Source organism: Oenanthe melanoleuca, unplaced genomic scaffold, assembly GCF_029582105.1.
Source record: "Oenanthe melanoleuca isolate GR-GAL-2019-014 unplaced genomic scaffold, OMel1.0 S001, whole genome shotgun sequence".
Lineage (NCBI taxonomy): Eukaryota > Metazoa > Chordata > Aves > Passeriformes > Muscicapidae > Oenanthe > Oenanthe melanoleuca.
The window spans coordinates 4,841,687-4,865,691 of NW_026612650.1; the positions used below are offsets into that span (position 1 = coordinate 4,841,687).

Below are 24,005 nucleotides of genomic sequence, written 5' to 3' on the forward strand. Positions count from 1 at the left end.
ATCAAGGTGCAGGGTATTACAGAAGGGAGTATGATCTGTTGGATCTCCAGGAAGGGACCTCGACTATGTATGCACAGGAAAGGAATAATAAACAGGACTAGAGGGGCCCTGCCTCTTGCCAGGGAGAGACATGGGATAACAGAGTCTATTGGATAGTGTGGGTGCGATGGCACATCAGAGCCACAGAAACATAGAGTGTTAGTTGATACTGGTTCACAATGCATCCTGATACCATCAGAACATGTGGGGAAAGAATCTGTTTCCATTGTTGGGGTGACAGGGGGATCACAGGAACTGACGTTGCTGGAAGCTGAGGTGAGCCTGACAGGGAAGGGATGGCGGAAACATCCTATTATAACTGGCCCAGTGGCACCACGCATTATAGGCATAGACTTCCTCCATATTGGCTATTACGAAGACCCAAAAGGTTTCAGGTGGGCTTTTGGAATAGTTGCTGTAGAGAGCATTAAGCAGTTGAACACCTTGCCTGGACTGTCAGAAAATCCATCTGCAGTAGGACTCCTGAAAGTGACAGAGCAACAGGTACCAATTGCCACCTTGACAGTGCACCGCTGGTAGTACCGGACAAATTGAGATGCTGTGATCCCCATCCACATGATGATCCGTGAGTTGGAGAGCCAAGGGGTGATCAGTAAAACCCACTCACCCTTCAACTGCCCCATCTGGCATGTGTGCAAATCTGATGGAGATTGGAATCTGACTGTACACTATCGTGCATTGAATGAAGTGATTCCACCACTGAGCACTGCCGTGCCAGACATGCTGGAACTCCAGTACGAGCTGGAGTCCAAGGCAGCAAAGTGGTATGCCACCATCGACATCGCCAATGCATTTTTCTCCATTCTTTTGGCAGCAGAGTGCAGGCCTCAGTTTGCTTTCACCTGGAGGGGCGTGCAGTACACCTGTAACCGACTGCCCCAGGGGTGGAAACACAGCCCCACCATCTGTCATGGACTGATCCAGGCTGCACTGGAAAAGTGAGAGGCTCCAGAATATTTCAGTACATCGATCACATCATTGTGTGTGGGAAAATGGCAATGGAGGTATTTGAGAAAGGAAAGAAGATCATCCAGATTTTGCCAGGAGCTGGCTTCGTCATTAAAAAAGAGAAAAGTCTAAGGACCTACCTGAGAGATCCAGTTCCTGGGAGTGAAGTGGCAAGACGGAGGGCGCCAGATCCCCACTGAGATCATCAATAAGATCACCCCAATGTCTCCACCAACAAGCATAAAGGAAACACAAGCTTTCCTAGGTGCCATAGGCTTTTGGAGAATGCACATCCCTGAGCACAGCCAGATTGTGAGCCGTCTCTACCTGGTCACCCACAAGTCGAACGATTTCCACTGGGGCCCTGAGCAGCAGCAAGCCTTTGCCCAGATCAAGCAGGAGATCGCTCATGCAGTGGCCCTTGGCCCAGTCAGGACGGGACAAGAGGCTCTACTCTGCAGCTGGGAACCATGGTCTGTCCTGGAGCCTTCGGCAGAAGGTGCCTGGTGAGACTCGAGGCCAACCTCCAGGATTCTGGAGAAGTAATTACAAAGGGTCTGAAGCCAATTACACTCCCACAGAGAAGGAAATCTTGGCTGCCTATGAAGGAGTTCAAGTTGCTTCAGAGGTGATTGTCATGGAAGCACAGCTTCTCCTGGCACCCCGACTGCGAGTGCTGGGGTGGATGTTCAAAGGAAAGGTTCCCTCTGCCCACCACGCTACCAATGCCACATGGAGCAAGTGGATTGCACTCATTACGCAGCACGCCCATATTGGCAACCCGAATCGCCCTGGGATTTTGGAGATAATTACAAACTGGACAGAAGGTGAAGATTTTGGTCTCGCTGACGAAGAGGAGCAAGAAGAAGTGACCCGGGCTGAAGAAGCTCCACCATACAACCAATTGCCAACAGATGAAACACGCTATGCTCTTTTCACCAACGGTTCCTGACGCATTGTGGGGATGAACTGGAAGTGGAAAGCAGCCATATGGAGCCCCACATGACAGGTTGCACAACCTACCAAAGGAGAAGGTGGATCAAGCCAATTTGCTTAGCTCAAAGCTGTTCAGCTGGCCTTGGACATTGCTGAGAGAGAGAAATGGCAAAAGCTCTACCTTTACACTGATTCATGGATGGTAAGCCAATACTCTGTGGGGTTGGCTGGAAAGGTGGACAAAGTCTAACTGGAAACGTATAGGAAAAGCAATCTGGGCTGCTGATGAGTGGAAAGACATTGCCAGTCAGGTAGAGAAGCTACCTGTGAAAGTCCGTGGATGCCCATGTTCCCAAGAGTTCGGCTACTGAAGAACACCAACACAACGAGCAGGTAGATCAGGCTGCACAGATAGAGGTGTATTGGGGGTTGAGTGTTTTCCTATTACTGTGTCAATTTGGGGAATTTTTCCCATTGTCATGCCAATGGAGCTGGCCGGTCGCACTGCGGATCTTTGATGGCTCTGGACGGGAGGGGTGAGTGGGATCGGCTTGGAGGGGGGCACTCGTGCTTCCGGAGGGGACTCGTGTTTCCGGCGAGCTCGAAGGAGGAGCCCCCCGGTCTTGGAGCCACGTGGCCGAAGGCAGGAGAGCCAGACCCTCTGCGATCACCTGCCCTGGATCTGCCCTGCCGCAGCCTCCTGCCTCTGCGGACACAGCGAATCACCCGGACACCAACGGTGAGCGAGGAGCCGCCCGCTCCTGCCTCCGCTCCCGCCGAGAGAGAGTGTGCTCACAGCTAAAGAAAAGACTGGAACCGAGTAATCTGTTCTGTTTTGTTAGTAATTTTAACAAGTGCTGTTGTTTCTGCTGGTACAGTTAGATATATTAGTAAAAGAGCTGTTATTCCTATCCCCTTATCTCTGCCTCAGAGTCCTTGATTCAAACGTTTATAATATTTGCAGGGGGAGTGGAATTCGGGTCTCTGTTTCAAAGGAAAATTTCTGCCTTTACTGGCAGACACCTCTCCTTTAAACCAGGACAAGGTGTCAAAGAGAGACTTAGATTGGCAACATATCCTGGGTTGACGTTATGGGTCTTGTATGCCCTATTGTGTCTTCTGTTTATGCCTGATATTATGTTCTGTGCTTTCAGGACTGACTCTGAAAAGGAAGGTTTGTTTTGTCTGGTTATCAGCCAGTTCACGTCCCCCATGGTCTGTGCTTAGGAGAGTCTAGGCTGGCTTGCTTGCTTGCTTTTGCTTTTGCTTATTAGCTAGTTTACCTAGGCAGTCCAATTTCTTTCCCTGGACTGTTTTTTTTCTTTCCTTCTTTCCTTTTCCTGAATACCACCTGAACCTCTTCCGGACCAGGACCTGGGAAACACCAAGGAACACCGTGAGTCTGCATTTTGTGATCTGCAGCAGTCATCCCCAGCACTGGAGACCAATAACTGGCCGACCACTCGCAGGAGAGACTTTCTGACTTTGTCATCCTCTCAGAGTGGTGAAAGAGATTTGTGTCATCTGGGGCTGTTCTTATTTTTTTTTTTTTTCTTGTGTTGGGGAGTGTTTTGTTTGTTAAATAAAAAGGTTTTTTCACTTTTTTCTGAGGAAATTCTTCCGGAACCCGGTCATGGGGGTTTATTTTCTGGGGGCTCCTTCCGGAGGTTTTCCCCAAATTTACCCTAAACCAGAACAAATATCTTGGTGCCCAGTGTGGGGCTCGAGAAGGTGGAAAAATCTTTGTTCTAATAATATTTTGATTCCAATTACTGGCTATGTTGTTTGAACTCATAATGTCTCTTGGGGTGGAGGCCTGCATGTGTTTCTGGTCCCTAGGGTTTTTTGAGGTCTTAATACCTCTGTGGTCCCTAGGTTTATTTTCTTATCCAGAAATAGCTCTGGTATTGTCCCTTACACATAGTTTCTGTAGTAGAGTGGCACCAACCAAAATATCCATTGGGCTGGGTTTGGTTGTAATGGCTTGCAGGAGGTTTATAAAGATGCTGGAATCTGTTCCAGGAATGTATGGTTCATGGTTATGGTTGTTTACCCACTTTGTTAGAGGAGAAGCAGGGGATGAGGCTTTTCAGCCTTTGTTTTCCTTCTCTGAATTTGTTACATCCCTATTAGAGAATATTCAATTTCCCCTGAATGTTAGGGAGATCATCTTTCTGGTGTTTAATCTAGTAAGCTTTCTTGATACAGTCTGCAGTTTCTATAGAATGAGAGCTGAGATTTCTAGAGGGGCTGATGAGACTCCTGACTTAGGAGTAGAGCCAATTGTGAAGAATCTTAAAGGAATTTTCTGACCCTATAGTCTGGGACTTTCCATGTGAACAAATTCCATGTGAATAAACTCCAGCTGAGGTGGAGTTTATATGAAAAAAAAAAAAAAAAGGAGAAAAAAATCAGTAGGAATTAATTTTGTGCTTAAACAGGAACAATCATCTGCACAACTGCAGAATGGTGAAAACCACCCAGCTATGGGTGCTGTAAATCAGAAAAAATTGTGGAGCTCAACCAAAAGTGTCTGAGAAGAGCAGAAGTTATGACCAGAGGTTTACATGATGTGCAGTTCACATAGGCACCTACATACAGCTGCCATCCCTGATTTTGGGGGAAGAAGAGGCATGACAAGGTGATACAGACAAGGGCAAAAAGGCTTGAGATCAGATGGATTCTGAAGACAGGTTTTTCTAACTATGCCTGACCACATTGAGTTCCTTGGCACTTTTTTTTCCACTTCTCAAAAATGTTCTCAAGGAAAGGGAAGGGAAGAAGCCTTCTGACAAGCAGGATCACATATCTTGAGTAAGAAAAACTTAGAGAGAACACTTAGTAAGAAAACCCACTAGAAAAACTGGTGTGGAAAATTCAGATCAGTTTGATCTTCACTTTCCAAACCATTTATAAATTACCTGCATCTTGCAGGTTTTCACTCTCCTTAAATGAGTGTTATTTATTAACTCTAAGTGCTGTAGCTAAAGAGAGCCAGTGCCCATGACAATGCTGTTTTCAGTTCAAGCACACTCTTGATGACTTTGTTAACTTACTTGTCTTTGCTTTGTGAAATTATCTGCCATTTGCTCATCATGTTCTGCAAATCCTCTGCAGTAATAACTACATGCAGCAGCCCTTCTGTCTAGTCAGTCAAGATTTGACAGCCTCTGTTTGCTAAACAAATCACTTCACTGAGACTTTGGAACACACTTTTCATCTCCCTCCATTCTCATGATCCAGCTAAGGTCCTTATAACATATGGTCCTGTTTTCCTAATTGTATCCTCCATTCCACATCAAACCAAGCTGATCTTTTGAACCGTCAGGCTAATCAGCACAAAATGCATGGCCACTGTTTGCACACATGCTGGTAACAAGAGGGGAACAGGACCCACACAAATCAGAAAATGCCACAGAGTCCCAGCTGCCTTGTTTATCCCTCCCTCATTTTCTAAGATTATTTAAAATGCATCTTCTTTAGCATTTACATTTTTGGAGTGATTTTCTCAGCAGAGAACCATTAGCACTGGTGGCTGATGTCCTACCCAGCCAGACCTCCACCATCAAGTACAACTTTCACTAGTGGTTCCCATCAGACAGACCTTAGGTGAAGGAATAAAGTGTTCTTATTATCCACAAGAAAAGACAACAAATTATTTAACCACCTTTAAGGCAGCAAAAAATGTAGTTGGTGTGGCAATTCTCACTCAGCTGCAGGTTTCTTGTTTGGTAAAAATAAAAGGTAACATGTAGCTTGTAATTTACTTATCATAACTTTGACATAAACACAGCAGGCCTGATCCTTCCTCTCAAGCAGGTTGGCTGGGCAGTTAATGCACAGAGGGTCTGTTGGTTTGTACATTTAAGCACATAGCTGTAGACTAAAATAAACAAAGAAAAACTCCTTTCTTGCAGTTGTTTTACATGGATATTGGATGTGTTTGATTTTGTCCAATTAATCAAACAACAAAGTTGAAATTTAGCAGTAATTTATTAATAATAGCAATTGTATATAAATGAATGCAATCAAAGTATATGAGTTATATAAATTCAAGTAAATACAAAATTTAGCAGCAATTTAAGTATAATAGAGGTCCAGTGGTTCAGTTGAATAAAGCATGAGCAAAACCGACCGGGGGATTCCCCGACTGGGGGTACGGGCAGGGCCATTCTTCTCACACCACACCAAATCAGTCAAGCTAAAATCTCACTTATATACTGTTTGCTAATGCATATTAATACAGAATCTTCTAGAAAGCACCTCCTCGTTTCTGTTCCTAAAATCTACGTCACTGTGTTGTGTTGCACATGTGTCACCAGTGGTCGGGGGTCTCTCCTCCTTTCGGGGCTCTTGTTTCCAATGAAGGCTCTGGGTCTTCCTCAGTGTTCGCTGTTTGACCTCACAGGTGGTGCAGGCACACTGAGCTTAAAGTTATATAATAAATATATATTCCCGAAACAGGCCTTAGTCCAGTGCCCAGTGGCTTGAAATCATGCCAATTTGGCTCAAGTCAAGGTCAAAAACCTATTTCTAGATACTTGTTCTTAGACCTATAACCTTCCTATCTGCCTCCCACCTAACATCTGGAGGACGAATTTTTTCTGCTTTGTTTAACCATTTCCTTTACTGCTTTTTGCTTGATAACAATTAAATACAATTTTTGATTAATTATAATGCAACAATTTTGCCAATATTGTTACAATTTAATTAGCAGGAATCACATATATAACAATGTCCTTCCTAAATTGGGGGCTCAGAACTGGACACTGCACTCAAGGTGCTGCCCAACAAGTGCCGAGCACAAGGAAAGAATCACTGCCCTGGTCCTGCTGGTCATACCATTCCTGATCCATAGGAGTCCCAGGAGTTGGATGAGAGAAATGCTGGGGTGGAGGTGGGGATAAAGTGTTAATAATTGTCTGCCATGAAGGGTCTTGATTTTCATATTTATTCAGTCTGCACTAAAAGGTGTTGTGGGTCAATATCAATTGGACATTGCTGATATCAATGTATAAACAGTAAAAAAAACAACAAGACAAATCAATTCTCTCTGTGTTGTTTTCAATATAGTATATTCACTTTGAATACACTACTGAAATGTTTCTAATTAACCACAGAAGAATTGAAAATTTAAATTATTCCCAGGGGCTTTTCTTGTTTGGGTGTTTTGAACAAATGTTTATGAGTCTTTGTCACTGAATTTATGAACTGAAGAGCTCAACAAAGAAGAGGCCTCTGGAGTAGTAAATTTCTTCAGCAGCCTCCAAGTGGCTGAGGATCCATCCTCATCAGAGCAAGAATGAACAGAAATAGGCACAGCTTTGTGGCTGCCCCAGCTCTGGGATGGGCCCTGGGCCTGCAGCAGGAGCAGATCTGCAGGGCCCCAAGGCCGGGGCTGTTGTGCTGGCCTGGGCAGATGGGATGGCAGCAGGGGCTGCAGAGCTCTCAGGAGCTCAGGGAGAGGGGAGCAGGGCACACGGGGAGCCTCCTTTTGCCTTGGCCAAGCACCTTGCCCGTGGCTGGGGCTGAGTCCTGTCTGAGCTGCAGCTGCTGCTGTGCCTATGCCAGGGGCTGAGGCCGTGGGGCCACTGCCCAGAGCCCCCTGCCCTGAGCAGATCTGTGGGGCCAGAGCTGGCTGGGCTGTGCTGGGGAGAGGCCCTTGGTGCTGCACAGAGCTCAGGGCAGCTGGCACAGCTTTATGGCTACAGGAAAATTCAAGAGCCCAAAGAGCCTCCATGGCTGGAAAGGAAGGCTGGAGGAGGGAAGTGCAGGGCTGCTGTGGGATGGAGAGGGCATTGAATTCCAGCAGACACTGATGTGAGGCTTAGGAAGGCTTGAAGAGAAGAGAAGCTTCACAAGCCTCAAAGGGTAGGATGTTACCAGGTGAAAAACCATCTCCACCTGGGGAGCCCACACAGTGCTGTGTGATGATGTTCCCATCATGTCACAATGGTCGCCTTGTTGCCATGGGCCCCCAGAGTTACTCAATGACACCTTGGTTTTATGAGACCCTGCAGTGTCATAATGATCTCCTTTCCTGTGCAGTGTCACAAGTGGACTCCTGGTTACGAGACCTCAAAGTGTCATAATGGATCCTTGTTTCCATAAGGTCTCACTGTGTCATGATATTCTCATCAGTTCAATCAGGCCCCACACTATGTCCCAAAGGTCTACTTGGCTCTGCAGCTTTAAATTGTCCCTTGGTTCCATGAGGCCCTGCACTGCCACACTGGGCCTTGGTTATACCAGACCCCACAGTGACACAATGATCCTCTTGCTTTCAGGAGGCCCTGAAATGTCATAATGGCCCCTTGGTTCCTTGAGGCCCTGCAATGTCACAACAAACACTTGGTTCCATTGGACACACCTGTGTCACAAGGGTTCCTTGATTCCATGAGCCCTTGCAGTGCCACAATGCTCTCCTTGGTTCCATGAAGCTCTGAAGTGTCACAGTGGCCCCTTGTTTCTACAGAGCCCCAGAGTGTCCCAATGGCCCCTTGACCCGCAGCATCATAAAGGACACTTGGTTCCATGGGGCCCCTTGGTCTCCTTGGTTCTGCAGTGTTAAAATGGTTACTTGGTTCCTTGATGCCCTACAGTGCCACAATGATCTGCTGGATCCCAAGGGGATCTGCAGTGTCACCATGGACATTTGGTTCTGTGAGGTGTCACAATGCTCTGCTTGTTTTCCCAGTGTAACAATGCTCTCCTTGGTTCCATGGGGCTCTGCTGTGTCACAATGGCCAGCAGCAGCTTCCTCTGCGTTCCTCCCTGCAGGCACAGAAACGCTCCCTTGCTCCTCTCCCTGGACATCCCTTTCCCCAGTTGAGTGTGTCCTGGCTGGCTGGGCTGGCTTGTCCTGCTGGCCCAGCCCCTGCTCCACACAGGGCCCTGAGCTGGCACTGCTGATCGGGACACACCAGGCTCTGCTGCTGTCCATGGCCAGGGCTGCAGGGAAGCAGCAGCTCCAGGGGAAGGTTGCAGAAAGGCTCTGGGCACTGAGGCTGAAAGGGGCACTCCAGGGTCTGCAAGTTCTCTGTGTGGGAGCTGAGCTAGTGACCCCTTGAGCCCTCCCAAGTGCCGGGGCTGCACCTGCAGCTCCAGAGGAGATGTGACTGATGGAAACAGAGACAAATAATTCCTGTTGGATTCTTTATTGTGTTTGCTTGTACAGGTGACCGGAGTCCATATGTAGAGGAGGTCTTTTGTGTGAGATAACCCTGTTAGAGTGATAAGAATAATATTTTATTGCTGAAAATAATATTTCATGCATAATACACAATGAGAAAAATAGGCATATGATCAGAAAAGCATCCGAGTTTTTCAGAGGATGAGAAACTCATTGGTGTTCCAGTAGTCAAACCTGTTCAAATACTTTCCACAGGGCTTCCTTGGGTGAGAGGTGACCACCAGAGGCCATGGCCAGCCAGAGCTCTCCATCCTGTCCTGGCAGCTTCTGTCTGGGACAAGCCTTTCATACAGGGAATTTTTCAGGGAGAGTATCAGTTTTGGCTGTGGGCACCAGGAAAGATGGATGGTTCTTTTCCATAGGAAGGAAAGCACAGAGCCCCAGTGCTCCATGGGCTAACAGGAGGCAGCCCTGAACATGCCAAGATCAGCTGGACTTGTCAAGTGGCCCCAGGGAAGCGAAACCAGCCAGGCTTGTTCCATCTCCCTTTGGTTCCATGGGGTACCCCTGCAGTGTCACAACTGGCCTTTGGATCCGTGGGGCTCCACAGTGTCACAATGCCCCCTTGGTTCCACAGGGCACCCACAGTGTCACCATGGTCTCCACAGGAAGGAAACCATGGTCCCCAGTGTTTCAGGGACTGATGAACAGCAGCTACCAGAGGCCAAGGCCAGAAAGACCTGTCTGTCCTGGCAGGTTTTTTTTTTTTTTCTGGGATGGATGGGAATTTTGAATGTGGAATCCCAGTTTCAGCCCATTTTGCTGGGAGGAGAAGGCCAGTTCTTTTGCATAGAAAGAAAAGCACACAGCCCCTGAGAGCCAGCCCTCAGGAGGCCAAGGCCAGCCAGACCTGAGTGTAATGGCAGCTTTTGTGTAGGGGCAATCTTTGGACATAGGATTTTGGAGGTGGAATCCCAATTTTGGCCATGGGCACTTGGAAAAGAAATATGATTCATTTCCACAAGAAGGAAAGTACAGAGCCCCAGTGTTTCAGGGCAGAATGAAGGTGACCATCAGAAGCCAAGGGCAGCCAGACCTGTGCATGTCCTGGCAACTTTTGTCTGGGAAAAACTCTTGAGGATATGAATTTTGGAGGAAAAATATAAATTTTACCCATGAGTGCCTGTGCAAGAGGGACAGTTCTTTTTCATTTGAAGGAAAACCCAGAGCCTCAGTGTTTAAGGAACACATGAGAAGACACCCTCGACATGCCAAGGGCAGTTGGACCAGTCAGACCAAGCCAACCAGACCTGTTACCTGTTCCCTTGGATCCATGGGGCCCTGCAGTGCCACAGCATCCCATTGTTTCCACAGGGCCCTGAAATGTTACAATGGTAGAGTCATATTGTCCATGAGGCCCAAATGTGTCACACTGGCCTTTTGTTTCCATGGGGCTCCAAAGTTTCACAATGGTCTCTTGTTTCCACGAGGCCTTGCAGTGTCACAGGGGTTTTCTTGGTGCTGTAGTATCATAATGAACCCTTGGCTCCATAGGGACTCACAATGGTAGAAGTTCTCCTTGATTCAACAAGGGCCTGCAGAGCCCCTTGATTCAACGAGGCCTCAAAGTGTCATCATGGCCTCCAGGATTCCATGAGGCCCTGCAGTGTCACAATGGACCTTTGGTTCCATGGGGTCCTGCACTGTTACATGAATCTTTAGATCCGTGGAGACCTTTAGTGTCACTTCTCAGTTCCATGGGACCACAAAGTGTCACAGTGGCCCCCTGGTTCAAGGAGGCCTGTGATGCCTTAAGATTTTAGCTTTATATTTTTCAAATCCTCTACTGCATTAGTGCATAACTCTAAATGCCATAGAAAATGTTACTTAGCTGTCTTCACATTTTGATCAGACAAAACAGTTCCTCTGAAACTCAAGGACACCCTACAGCCTCCAGCCCCCAAAAATAAAAACAAAATTGAATTGGCAGAGGGGGGAAAATGGCTTCATTACCTGAAGCTCTAATTGGAGGATTTAACCTGATATGCAAACTAATATCTGTCTGAAAAATTCATAACCACTGTCCATCTTGAGTGTAGCACCTGAGAAGCTTTTGACTGCCCAAGGTGTATCTGTTGAAGGCCTTTAATAAGTACTCACTTTATTCTCTTAACCTTGTCTGGCCTCTGTTCTAGGTAGCCACTCCAAGTCATCACTGTAGTGTCACAACAGTCTCCATGATTCCATGAGGCCATGCAGTGTCAAAACAGAGCATTGATTCCATGAGAACCTATAGAGTCATAATGGTCCCTTAGTTCCACTGAGCCCCACAAAGTCACTAGGGTCCCCTTGGCTCCATTCAGCACCAGAGTGTCACTAGGGTCCCCTTGTTTCAAAAATGCCCTGAAATGCCTCAACAGCTCTTTGGTTTCACAAGGTCTCAAAGTGGCCACCATGGTTTCATGAGGCCCTGCTGTGTCACAATGGACCCTCAGTTCCATGATGCCCTATTGTGCAACAATGGCCTCTTTGGTTCTGCAGTGTGAAAATGCCCCCTTGGTCCCTTGGAGCCTCACAGTGTCACTCTTGTGCCCTTGGTTCCATGAGGCCCTGCAATTTCATTTGGGATGGTCCTTTCGTTCCACGAAGCCTCAAAGTGTCATCATGGTCACCATTGTTCCATGAGGTCCTCCTCTGTCACAAAGGTCTCCTTGGTTCCATGGTGTCAGAATGGCCTCTTTGTCCCATGGAGCCCAAACTGTCACTGTGCTCCCCTTGATTCCATGAGGCCCTGCCGTGCTACAGTGGCCCCAATGGCTACAATGGTCTCCACTGAGACTCTCTACAACTGCCTGAACAGAGGTTGTGGTCAGGTGGGGGTCAGTCTCTTCTCCCAGGCAACCACTGACAGAACAAGAGGATACAGACTTAAGATGCCCCAGAAAAATTGACTGGGCACTGGAATCTTGTGCCGATGGAGGTGCTGGAGTCACCATTCCTGGAGGCATTTAAAAAAAGACTGGATGTGACACTCAGATCCATGGTTTAGTTGGTGAGGTGATGTTAGGTCAGAGGTTAAACTTGAAGATCTCAAATGTCTTTTCCAACCTCGTTCATTGTTTGATGCCATTTCATAAAAGTCTCAATTGTTCCATGAAGCCCTGCAATGGACCTTTGGTTTCATGAATCCCCACATTGTCACAATGGGCCCCTGGTCACAATGGACTTCTAGTTCCATGAGTTTTCATGCTCTCAGCTACAGTTCTGCAGTGTCACCATGGACCCTTTGTCCCACAAGGTTCTGTAGTATAACATGGTCTCTGTGGTTCCGTGAGGTTCAGCAGTGTCACAATGGACTCCTTGGTTCTGTGAAGTCCTGCAGTGTCACACTGCACCCACGGTTGCAGGAGGTTCCACAGTGTCACCATGGCCTCCTTGGATCTGCAGTACAACAATGGACCATTGATCCATGAGGCCCCACAGTGTCACAATGTACTTTTAGTTCCACAAGGCCTTTCTCTGTCAGAATGTACTTCTGGTTCCATGAGGTTTCTCAGTGCCACAATGATCTCCTTGGATCTGCAGTGTTACAATGGACCATAGGTTCCGTATGGCTCCGCTCTGTCAAAATGGGTTTGGTTCCATGAGCTCCCACAGTGTCAAAAGGCCTCTTTGTTCAGCATAACTGATTCATTGATTCTCTGAGGCTCCATTGTCAACAAATTTCCAAAATATAATAATAGGACTCCATAACACTAATTTGGTGCTAAAGGGGGCATAATTTTTTTCAGGCCTCAGGTCCAATGTGGGATAACTCTTAGCCTTACATGTCATTATATAACAGTGTTGCTAGTATTTGGTCACTAAATCTTTGTTACAATTAACCTATTTGTATAAAACCCACACCAAATTCCTAGGGTCAGTCCTTGTTTTGCTGTCTAGCCATTCTTGAACCAGATGTCTTCTTCTTCTATTCCAGCAATCCCTGATGGGTAAGTTGGACCAGATACATGCCTTGTTCCTGTGCTAAAGTTCACAGGCACATTACAAATTGAAATAATCCCTTTGGTATAAAGGCCAAGCTTTGTGTACCCAGTCAGAGGCAGGCAGGACGCAGAGCTGTCAGCAAAGGAAGGGCCAGCGAGGTGGGGCAGCCGGGGGATGACGACAGCCTGCAGGGACAGAGGCGCAGGGCATGGACACCATAGGACAGCCTGGGCTGCAGAGGGCACAGGGATGGGCAGCAGCTGAAAGGCCCTGCCAGAGCCAACTGCTGCAGCACTTGGGCCATGGCTGCTGGCCCTGGGCCTGAGGCCAGCAGGGGACAAGTGAGCCTTGCTGTGCTGGGGCCTCATTGCCTCCTTGTCCCTGCTCAGCAGCCTGGCAGGGGCCGCCCCATGGTCCTGCCCTTGGCATTGCACCTCCCCAGAGCCCAGTGTCCCGGGAAGAGCCCTGAGCAATGAGGGAGGGACAGGATCTGCCTTGCCAGGAGCTGGGGCTCAGGCCTTGGCCCTTTCCATTCCTGAAACACATCCAGGTTTGCTGAGCATCAGAGACACCTTTCCCCTGTTTGTCTTCATCTATCATCAGTGCCTCCAGTGTTCTGCTCTAACTGGAACCTTGGGGCACTTTCTGAGTCCTTTCCCTCAGTGGGACCCATTAAAACTTAAAGAAATTTTGGCGTATTAATTTGATTTTGAGTTCTTTAAAAGTTTTTTTGAAAAACACTCTTCTCAGGGATTGAATGTGATTTAAAAAATAACAAACTCCTGAGCAGCTCATTAAAGTCATTGTGTTGTGTCTCCTGGCACAGAGAGAGATAATGGCAAGCAGGAAAAGCTTCAAAAAGACATTTCTGCTGAGGAGCAGCTCCTTTCACAGCCCAGCAGGGCTGAGGGCACTGCCTGCAGGCACTGAGGGGACAGGAGCCAGGCACAGACAAGCTAAAGGCAATTAGGACTGGGAAGACATTGAGCTGAGACTTCACTTGGGGAAACATCTCCACAGCCCTGGACATGGTGAGTCTGTGGGTGCAGGGCAATGTCCTCTGTGCTCCTGGAGGGATCTCCTGGAGCCAGCACAGTCCACAGCCTGGGGGATGTGTCAGGAGGACTCTCCCAGTTTCTCTGAGGCACAGGAGGAGGAGGAGGATGTGCTGCAGAGCGGGGCTGCCCTGGGCACCGTCAGAGGGACAGGGCAGGACGACTCCTGCTGCCAGGGACGGCTGCAGGGGCTGAAGCTGGGGCTGCAGCCAGGGCTGCCCAGGGCTGTCCTGCAGAGCAGCTCCTGCAGCCCTCAGGGCTCTTGGCCAGCCCAGGGCATGTGCCACCTGCCAGGGGCAGCTCTCAGCCTGCCTGGCAGCTCCCCATGGACTGTGGGGAGAAATTGGAGGTGGAAGGAGCCACCCCCATCAGGGCAGATTCCTCCTGCTGTGCAGATGGTGCTGCATGGCCAGGGCTGCTCTCAGCTTTCCCCTCAAGGGAAGGGAAAGGGGCTGTCAGGTGTGTGTGTGTCACTGAGACTCCTGCACTGTCCCACTGGGCATCAGCAGATCTGCCTCAGATCTCCCTCACAAAGTGCCTCCTCACCCTCCTCTGCCTACAGACAGCAGCAGCAGCAGCACCGTGGGCAGTGCCTTGAGCTGGGAGGGGTGTGCAGGGCAGAGCTGAGCCCCTAAGGCTGGGCTGGGCTCTGGCAGCACTGACAAGGACAAGGCTTGGAGAGAGAGAATCAGCTCCCAGTAGGAAAAATTCCAGGCAGCAGAGAGCCAGACCAGTCTGGATACCCTCCCTCTTCAGGTGCTAGGGAAAGAGTAAAGGGTTAAAAGAGACTGACTTTTAAATTGGAGCTTTCCAGAAGTCCACTTTATTTTTCCAGCACATTTTAAGTTTGATTAGCCTGAAATAGAGGGAGGTGTAATGAGCCAAGTGCACCTGGGTGGGACCACCGGGTCTGAGTACACTGGGGCACAGGGAGCTGCTTTCCCTCTGGGCTCCCCAAAGTCATGCTTACAGAAATGCTGATGATGAGAGTTTTTTCCACCTCTGAGAAAGGGGAAGTAACTCAAAAGCACCTCCTGGCTGCTTTTCAAGCTAAGGTGAGCTTGAAATTTAAAAATTTAAGTGAAATTTTCCCAGAGAAAGAGAAGGAATTTTGAGTGAATTCTTAAGAAATTAGCATAGGATTGACTCCACAAAGTTTGTGCAATTTATCAATGCCTTTTTTTCCAGTGCATGATGCCCAGAGACAGCAAATGTCCAACAACAGCTCCTTCAGCCACTTCCTCCTGCAGCCATTGGCAGACACACGGCAGCTGCAGCTCCTGCACTTCTGCCTCTTCCTGGGCATCTCCCTGGCTGCCCTCCTGGGCAACGGCCTCATCATCAGCGCCGTAGCCTGCGGCCACCACCTGCACACCCCCATGTTCTTCTTCCTGCTCAACCTGGCCCTCACTGACCTGGGCTGCATCTGCACCACTGTCCCCAAAGCCATGCACAATTCCCTCTGGGACACCAGGACCATCTCCTACTCAGGATGTGCTGCTCAGCTGTTTTTCTTTCTGTTCTTCATCTCAGCAGAGTTTTATCTCCTGACCATCATGTGTTACGACCGCTACGTGTCCATCTGCAAACCCCTGCACTACGGGACCCTCCTGGGCAGCAGAGCTTGTGCCCACATGGCAGCAGCTGCCTGGGCCAGTGGCTTTCTCACTGCTCTGCTGCATACGGCCAATACATTTTCCCTGCCCCTGTGTCAGGGCAATGCCCTGGGCCAGTTCTTCTGTGAAATCCCACAGATCCTCAAGCTCTCCTGCTCCCAGTCTTACCTCAGGGAAGTTTGGCTTATCATGATTAGTGTCTGTTTATCATTTGGCTCTTTTGTGTTCATTGTTTTCTCCTATGTGCAGATCTTCAGGGTTGTGCTGAGGATCCCCTCTGAGCAGGGACGGCACAAAGCCATTTCCACCTGCCTCCCTCACCTGGCTGTGGTCTCTCTTTTCATCAGCACTGAAGTGTTTGCTCACCTGAAGCCCCCCTCCATCTCCTCCCCTTCCCTGGATCTGGCAGTTTCAGTTCTGTACTCAGTGGTGCCTCCAGTCCTGAACCCCCTCATCTACAGCCTGAGGAACCAGGAGCTCAAGGCTGCAGTGTGGACAATGATGACTGGATGGTTTAAGAAACAGTAAACTGCTTGCCAATTTCTGCAAATCACTTGTAATAAAAGTAATCTTTGATATTTCTTGTTGGATTTGTTATGTTGTTTCTTTTTTCTCTTTTTTTTTTGCTTTTTAATATTGTCCACAGTATATAAATAAAGGTCACTTCTTATACCCTTTCTCATTTTGTTTCCTTCCAGTTTTGCTGCGGTCACAGACTGTGTCAATGGGAAGCTGTTCTCTCAGTGGCTTCAAATGAACTAAAGGGTCTCCCAGAGAAGTTTTCTCCAGGGATGCCCCTTTTGTTCCCTTCTCTGGAGCTGCAGCAGCAATGTCTGTGTGCAGAGTTGGGGCAGGTCAGGGGTGCCCAGCAGATTTGCTTCTGCTGGCCACACCATTCCTGATCCAGGCCAGGAGCCATTGGTCTTCTTGGCCACCTGGGCACACTGCTGCCTCATGTCCAGCCTGCTGTCCATCAGTGCCCCCAGGTTCCTTTCTGCCTGGCCACTTTCCAGCCACTCTGTCCCCAGCCTGGAGCACTGCAGGGGTTGTTGTGGCCAAAGTGCAGGACTTGTACTTGGTCTTGTTAAACCTCATCTTATTGGATTTGGATGCTGGATCCAGCCTGTCCAGGTCCCTGGGCAGAGCCCTTCAACCCTCCAGCAGATCCACACTCACACCCGACTTTGTATCACCCTTACACCGTGAGGCCCTAGAGTGTCACAACGGTCTCCATGATTCCAGGAGGCTCCATAGAGCCACAAGGGCCTTTTGGTCCCATGGAGCACTACAGGGTCAAAATCGTTTCCCTCATACCATGACTCTCCTCAGTGTAACAACGGCTCCTTGGTTATATGAGGTGCTGTAGTGTCACAGTGGTTCCACGAGGCCACAAAGAGTAACACTGGCCCCTTGTTTCCACAGGGCCCTGCAGTGTCAACATGGCTCTATTGCCACACAAAGTCCCAAAGTGTCACAAAAGTCTCCTCATTCCTACAAAGACACACAGTGTTAAAATGGCTTTTTGGATTCCATGAAACCCCAGATTGGCACAATGAATCCTTGATTCGATTTAGCCCCACACTGTAAGAACAGCCCTCTTACTTCTCTAAGTGCCATGCAGTGTCAAATCATCAGAGAATCACAGAATTAACCCAGTTGGAAAAGACTTTTGAAATCATCAACTCCAGCCTATGACCCAGCACCATCTTGTCACCCAGACCACGAACTCAGTACTGTTATAAATGGATAAGGGATTTATTTTATTTTGTCCAATTAATCAAACCACAAAGTTAAATTTAACAGTAATTTATTAATAATAGCAATTGTATATAAAAGAATACAATTAAAATATATGAGTTATATAAATTTGAGTAAATACAAAACTTAACAGCAATTTGAGTATAATAGAGGTCCAATGGTTCGGTTTAATAAAGCATAAGCAAAACCGACTGGGGGTACGGGGAGGGATTCTCCCTTCCGCGTGTACCAAATCAGCCAAGCTAAAATCTCATTTATATACTGTTTACTAATACAGAATTTTCTAGAAAGCTCCTCCTAGTTTCTATTCCTAAAATCCACGTCACTATGCTGTGTTGCACATGCGTCACCAGTGGTCGGGGGTCTCTCCTCATTTCAGGGTCTTGTTTCCGATGAAGGCTCTGGGTCTTCCTCAGTGCTCGCTGTTTGACCTCGCAGGTAGCAAAAGTGCACTGAGCTTAGAGTTATATAATAAATATATTTGCCCACAAGAGGCCTCAGTCCAGTGACAAACTCTTTGGAAACATCCCAATTTGGCCCAGTTCAAGGTCGAGAGCCTATTTCTAGCCACTTGTTCTTAGACCTATACCCTTCCTATCCTGCCTCCCACCTAACATCTGGAGAACGAATTTTTTCTGCTTTGTTTAACCATTTCCTTTACTGCTTTTTGCTTGATAACAATTAAATACAATTTTTGATTAATTATAATGCAACAATTTTGCCAATATTGTTACAATTTAATTAGCACGAATCACATATATAACAATGTCCTTCCTAAATTGGGGGCTCAGAACTGGACACTGCACTCAAGGTGCTGCCCAACAAGTGCCGAGCACAAGGAAAGAATCACTGCCCTGGTCCTGCTGGTCATACCATTCCTGATCCATAGGAGTCCCAGGAGTTGGATGAGAGAAATGCTGGGGTGGAGGTGGGGATAAAGTGTTAATAATTGTCTGCCATGAAAGGTCTTGATTTTCATATCTATTCAGTCTGCACTAAAAGGTGTTGTGGGTCAATATCAATATACATTGCTGATATCAATGTATAAACAGTAAAAAACAACAAGACAAATCAATTCTGTGTTGTTTTCAATATAGTATATTCACTTTGAATACACTACTGAAATGTTTCTAATTAACCACAGAAGAATTGAAAATTTAAATTATTCCCAGGGCTTTTCTTGTTTGGGTGTTTTGAACAAATGTTTATGAGTCTTTGTCACTGAATTTATGAACTGAAGAGCTCAACAAAGAAGAGGCCTCTGGAGTAGTAAATTTCTTCAGCAGCCTCCAAGTGGCTGAGGATCCATCCTCATCAGAGCAAGAATGAACAGAAATGGGCACAGCTTTGTGGCTGCCCCAGCTCTGGGATGGGCCCTGGGCCTGCAGCAGGAGCAGCTCTGCAGGGCCCCAAGGCCGGGGCTGTTGTGCTGGCCTGGGCAGATGGGATGGCAGCAGGGGCTGCAGAGCTCTCAGGAGCTCAGGGAGAGGGGAGCAGGGCACACGGGGAGCCTCCTTTTGCCTTGGCCAAGCACCTTGCCCGTGGCTGGGGCTGAGTCCTGTCTGAGCTGCAGCTGCTGCTGTGCCTATGCCAGGGGCTGAGGCCGTGGGGCCACTGCCCAGAGCCCCCTGCCCTGAGGGGCCAGAGCTGGCTGGGCTGTGCTGGGGAGAGGCCCTTGGTGCTGCACAGAGCTCAGGGCAGCTGGCACAGCTTTATGGCTACAGGAAAATTCAAGAGCCCAAAGAGCCTCCATGGCTGGAAAGGAAGGCTGGAGGAGGGAAGTGCAGGGCTGCTGTGGGATGGAGAGGGCATTGAATTCCAGCAGACACTGATGTGAGGCTTAGGAAGGCTTGAAGAGAAGAGAAGCTTCACAAGCCTCAAAGGGTAGGATGTTACCAGGTGAAAAACCATCTCCACCTGGGGAGCCCACACAGTGCTGTGTGATGATGTTCCCATCATGTCACAATGGTCGCCTTGTTGCCATGGGCCCCCAGAGTTACTCAATGACACCTTGGTTTTATGAGACCCTGCAGTGTCATAATGATCTCCTTTCCTGTGCAGTGTCACAAGTGGACTCCTGGTTACGAGACCTCAAAGTGTCATAATGGATCCTTGTTTCCATAAGGTCTCACTGTGTCATGATATTCTCATCAGTTCAATCAGGCCCCACACTATGTCCCAAAGGTCTACTTGGCTCTGCAGCTTTAAATTGTCCCTTGGTTCCATGAGGCCCTGCACTGCCACACTGGGCCTTGGTTATACCAGACCCCACAGTGACACAATGATCCTCTTGCTTTCAGGAGGCCCTGAAATGTCATAATGGCCCCTTGGTTCCTTGAGGCCCTGCAATGTCACAACAAACATTGGACACACCTGTGTCACAAGGGTTCCTTGATTCCATGAGCCCTTGCAGTGCCACAATGCTCTCCTTGGTTCCATGAAGCTCTGAAGTGTCACAGTGGCCCCTTGTTTCTACAGAGCCCCAGAGTGTCCCAATGGCCCCTTGACCCGCAGCATCATAAAGGACACTTGGTTCCATGGGGCCCCTTGGTCTCCTTGGTTCTGCAGTGTTAAAATGGTTACTTGGTTCCTTGATGCCCTACAGTGCCACAATGATCTGCTGGATCCCAAGGGGATCTGCAGTGTCACCATGGACATTTGGTTCTGTGAGGTGCCACGTGTCACAATGCTCTGCTTGTTTTCCCAGTGTAACAATGCTCTCCTTGGTTCCATGGGGCTCTGCTGTGTCACAATGGCCAGCAGCAGCTTCCTCTGCGTTCCTCCCTGCAGGCACAGAAACGCTCCCTTGCTCCTCTCCCTGGACATCCCTTTCCCCAGTTGAGTGTGTCCTGGCTGGCTGGGCTGGCTTGTCCTGCTGGCCCAGCCCCTGCTCCACACAGGGCCCTGAGCTGGCACTGCTGATCGGGACACACCAGGCTCTGCTGCTGTCCATGGCCAGGGCTGCAGGGAAGCAGCAGCTCCAGGGGGAAGGTTGCAGAAAGGCTCTGGGCACTGAGGCTGAAAGGGGCACTCCAGGGTCTGCAAGTTCTCTGTGTGGGAGCTGAGCTAGTGACCCCTTGAGCCCTCCCAAGTGCTGGGGCTGCACCTCCAGCTCCAGAGATGTGACAGGGGAACAGAGACAAATAATTCCTGTTGGATTATTTATTGTGTTTGTATTGTGTTACAGGTGACCTGGATCCATATGTAGAAGAGGTGTTTTGTGTGAGATAACACTGCTAGAGTGATATGAACAGTATTTTTCATCTGAAAATAGCATTTCATGCATAATAAACAATGAGAAAAAAGACATATGATCAGAAGAATATCTGAGTTTTTCAGAAGATGAAAGATTCTTTAATGTTCCAGTAGTCAAACATGCTCAAATATTTACCCACAGCTTCTTTGAGATGAGGGGTGACCACGAGAGGCCAAGGCCAGCCAGAGTTCTCTGTCCTGTGCTGGCATCTTCTGTCTGGAAGAGCCCTTGCATATAAGGAATTTTTTAGGGGGAGTATCAATTTTGGCCATAGGAATCTGGTTAGATGGATGGTTCTTTTCCCTAGGAAGGAAAGCTGGGGGCCCAGTTCTCCAACAGTTGATGAGAGCAGCCCTCAACACGCCAAGGTCAGCTGGACCTGTCAGGTGGCCCCCAGGAGGCCAAACCAGTCAGATCTGATCCATGTCTGTTGGAGAAGATGAAACTGAGGAATCTTGCAAATATGAATGCTCAGATTCTGGGAATATAGAAACCATGGATGAAATTGAAATGAAAGCCACGTTTGAGATACCAAGCCCTAGTTACTGAATAACCAGGTATACAATGGGATGGCTCACCGAAGCTAATCCACTCTTAATTAAACAATGCTTTTGGCCAGAGGGCAAGGCCAAAAGACACAAAAGACTGACCGGCACCCAAAGATTAGATCTTAGAGTTTAGAATGTCACATGCTATGCTAATGTAAGATTTCCTATAGGCTGTATGTAAATGCTATAGAATTAGTATTTTGTATTAGATTGGTTCTTAGGAATTAGAATATTCATGATGGAAGTGGATTTATTGTGTTACAAACGGGAAGTCACTCTCTCCTCTTCTCCTCTCTCCTCTTCTCTTTTCTCTTCTTCTCTTCTCTCTTTCTCTTCCTATCTTTACTCCTTGCTCTTCTTCTCCCACTTCTGCTCTCCTTTCCCTCTCCCTTTACCCCAATATCCTTTTAACCCATTACTCCTCTCCTCTTCTTCCTCTCTTCTCTCTTTTCTTTTCCTCTTCTCTTCCCCTCTTTACCTTCTTTACTCTCTCTCTATACCCTCCTTCTTCTCTCTTTCTCTCCCCCTTTTATCTCTTTAATCTGCACGTGGCTGTGCCGGGCAGCTCCTTGCAGACTCCCTTATAATAAACTGCAACTGTAGCTTTTAGCATTTACAGAGCGTCTGAGTCTTGTCCCTGGCGTCCACCCTGATACAAAGAGTCCAGGAGTCTCCCGCACATGTCCCCTTGGTTCCATGGGGCCCCACAGTGTCACAATGGTCTCCACGATTCCATGGGGCCTTGCAGTGCCTCAAAGGTCTCCATGGATCCACGGTGCCCTGCAGGATCACAATGGCCCTTTGGCTGCACGAGGTGCTCACAGTGTCGCAATGATCTCCATAGGAAAGAAACAACTGAGCCTCAGTGTTTCAGGGGCAGATGAGGGGAAGTCACCAGAGGCCAAGCACTGCCAGACTTGATGGTATTTGCATATTTTGTCTGGGCGTAATCCCCAGACACATGGAATTTTAGAGGTGGAATACCTATTTCATACATGGACATCTGGAGGAAAAGGACTGTTCTTTCCCATAGGAAGGCAACACAGAACTCCAGTGTTTCAGGGGCAGATAAAAGGCAGCCATCAGCCATCAGAGGCCAAGGCCAGCCAGACCTCTCTGTTCTGGAAGCTTTGTCTGAAAGCAATTCTTGGATATATGGAATTTCAGAGGTGGAATCCTAATTTTGACCATTTCTGCATTGATAAGAGAGACAGTTTTTTTTCCATAGGAAGAAAAACAGAGGCCAAGTGTTTCAAAGGCAGATGAGAGGTGAGAGCTCATGCAAGAAAGGCCTGTTTTTACTGGAAGCTTTTGTTACAGAGGAATCCTTGGATATTCTGATTTTGGGAGGAGGAACCTCAATTTTGACCACAGACACCTTAACAAGAAGGATAGTTCCTTTCAAGTGGAATGAAAGCACCCAGTGCTTGGAAATCAGGTGAGAGGAAGCCCCCAAGAGGCAAGGGAAGCCAGAGCTGTCTGTCCTGTCAATTTTCACTTGGGAGCAATCCTTGGGTGCACGAAGTTTTGGAGGTGGAATCCAAATTGCAGATAGTCAGATGGATGTTTTTTCTATAGGAAAGAAAAGTGCAAAGCCCAAGTGTTTTGGAGGAAGATGAGAGGTCATGGGCCTAGCCAGCCAGACCTGTCTCTCTGGCACCTTTCATCTGGGGGCTGTCCTTGGACATAGGGATTTTTGGAGGTGGAACCTCAGGTTTATTTTTATGGGTGCCTGGAAAGGCACAAGATTTCTTTTCATTAGGAGTGAAAGCACAGACCACCAGTATTTCTAAGGCAGATGAGAGCCAGCCCTCAGGAAGCCAAGGCCAGCCAGACTTGTCAGACACTGCAGCTTTTGTCTGGGAGCTGTCCTTGCATATAGGGAATTCTGGAGGCAAATTCCAAATTTTGGCCACAGGTGGCTGGTCGAGATGGGAGGTCTTTTTCCATAAGAAAAGCACATCGTCCCAGTGTTTCAAAAGAAGGTGAGAGGTGGCCCCCCAGGTAGTCAAGGCAGCCAGATCTGGCTGTCCTGGCAGATTTAATCTGGGAACAATCTTTTCATGTAAGAAAATTTGGAGAAGGAATCCCAATTTTTGCCATGGGCCCCTGGAAGAGAAGGACAGTTCTCTCCCATAGGAAGGAGAACACAGAGCCCAAGTGCTTCAGGGGCAGATAAGCAGCAGCCCTCGACATGCCAAGGTCAGCCAGACCTGTCAGGTGGCCCCCAGGAGGCCCAGCCAGACAGACCTGTTCCATGTTTCCTTGGTTTCGTGGGGCCCCACTGTGTCACAATGTTCTCCTTGTCACAATATTCTCCTTGCTTCTGTAGTGTCACCATGACCCCTGGTGTCCCTGCAGCCCTGCTGTGTCACAGTGGCTCCTTGGTTCTATGGGCACACAGCTTAATCCTTGACCCTTGGTTCCATAGGAGTCCTGAGTTTCACAAGGATTCCCCAGATTCCCCAAGGCACCAGAGTGTCACAATGGTCGCTTTGGTTCCATGAGGTTCCATAATGTCTCCATGGTGTCCACGGATCCACACTGCCACCACGGCCCCTTGGTTCCATGCGTTTCTGTAGTGTCAGCAATGGTCCCTTTGTTCCAATGAGGCCTTGATGTGTCACAATGGCTCCTTGGTTCCATGATATTCCATAGTGTCATGTACGGAAAATCATGCTATGAAAACCCAGTGTCCATAAAGGAGAT

General features: G+C 48.2%; 2 protein-coding genes across 2 annotated transcripts in view; both read left to right on the plus strand.

Annotated features, from left to right (window-relative positions):
* Positions 1-24,005, plus strand: part of LOC130266098 (zinc finger protein OZF-like) — a 793,423-nt gene that overhangs the window by 28,429 nt on the left and 740,989 nt on the right. Inside the window, exon 4 of the mRNA XM_056515414.1 lies at positions 4,634-4,637. Coding sequence (XP_056371389.1) covers positions 4,634-4,637 — 4 coding nt within the window. The remainder of the gene's footprint in view (positions 1-4,633; positions 4,638-24,005) is intronic.
* Positions 12,886-16,311, plus strand: LOC130266140 (olfactory receptor 14A16-like). Its single transcript, XM_056515478.1, has 2 exons — positions 12,886-14,094; positions 15,307-16,311. Exon 2 carries the CDS (start codon positions 15,330-15,332, stop codon positions 16,260-16,262), a length of 933 nt encoding a protein of 310 aa, XP_056371453.1. The 5' UTR covers positions 12,886-14,094; positions 15,307-15,329; the 3' UTR covers positions 16,263-16,311.

What these genes read in the sequence shown, in the direction of transcription:
- LOC130266140 (XM_056515478.1), top strand. Translation starts at nt 15,330, where the DNA reads ATGTCCAACAACAGCTCCTTCAGCCACTTCCTCCTGCAGCCATTGGCA.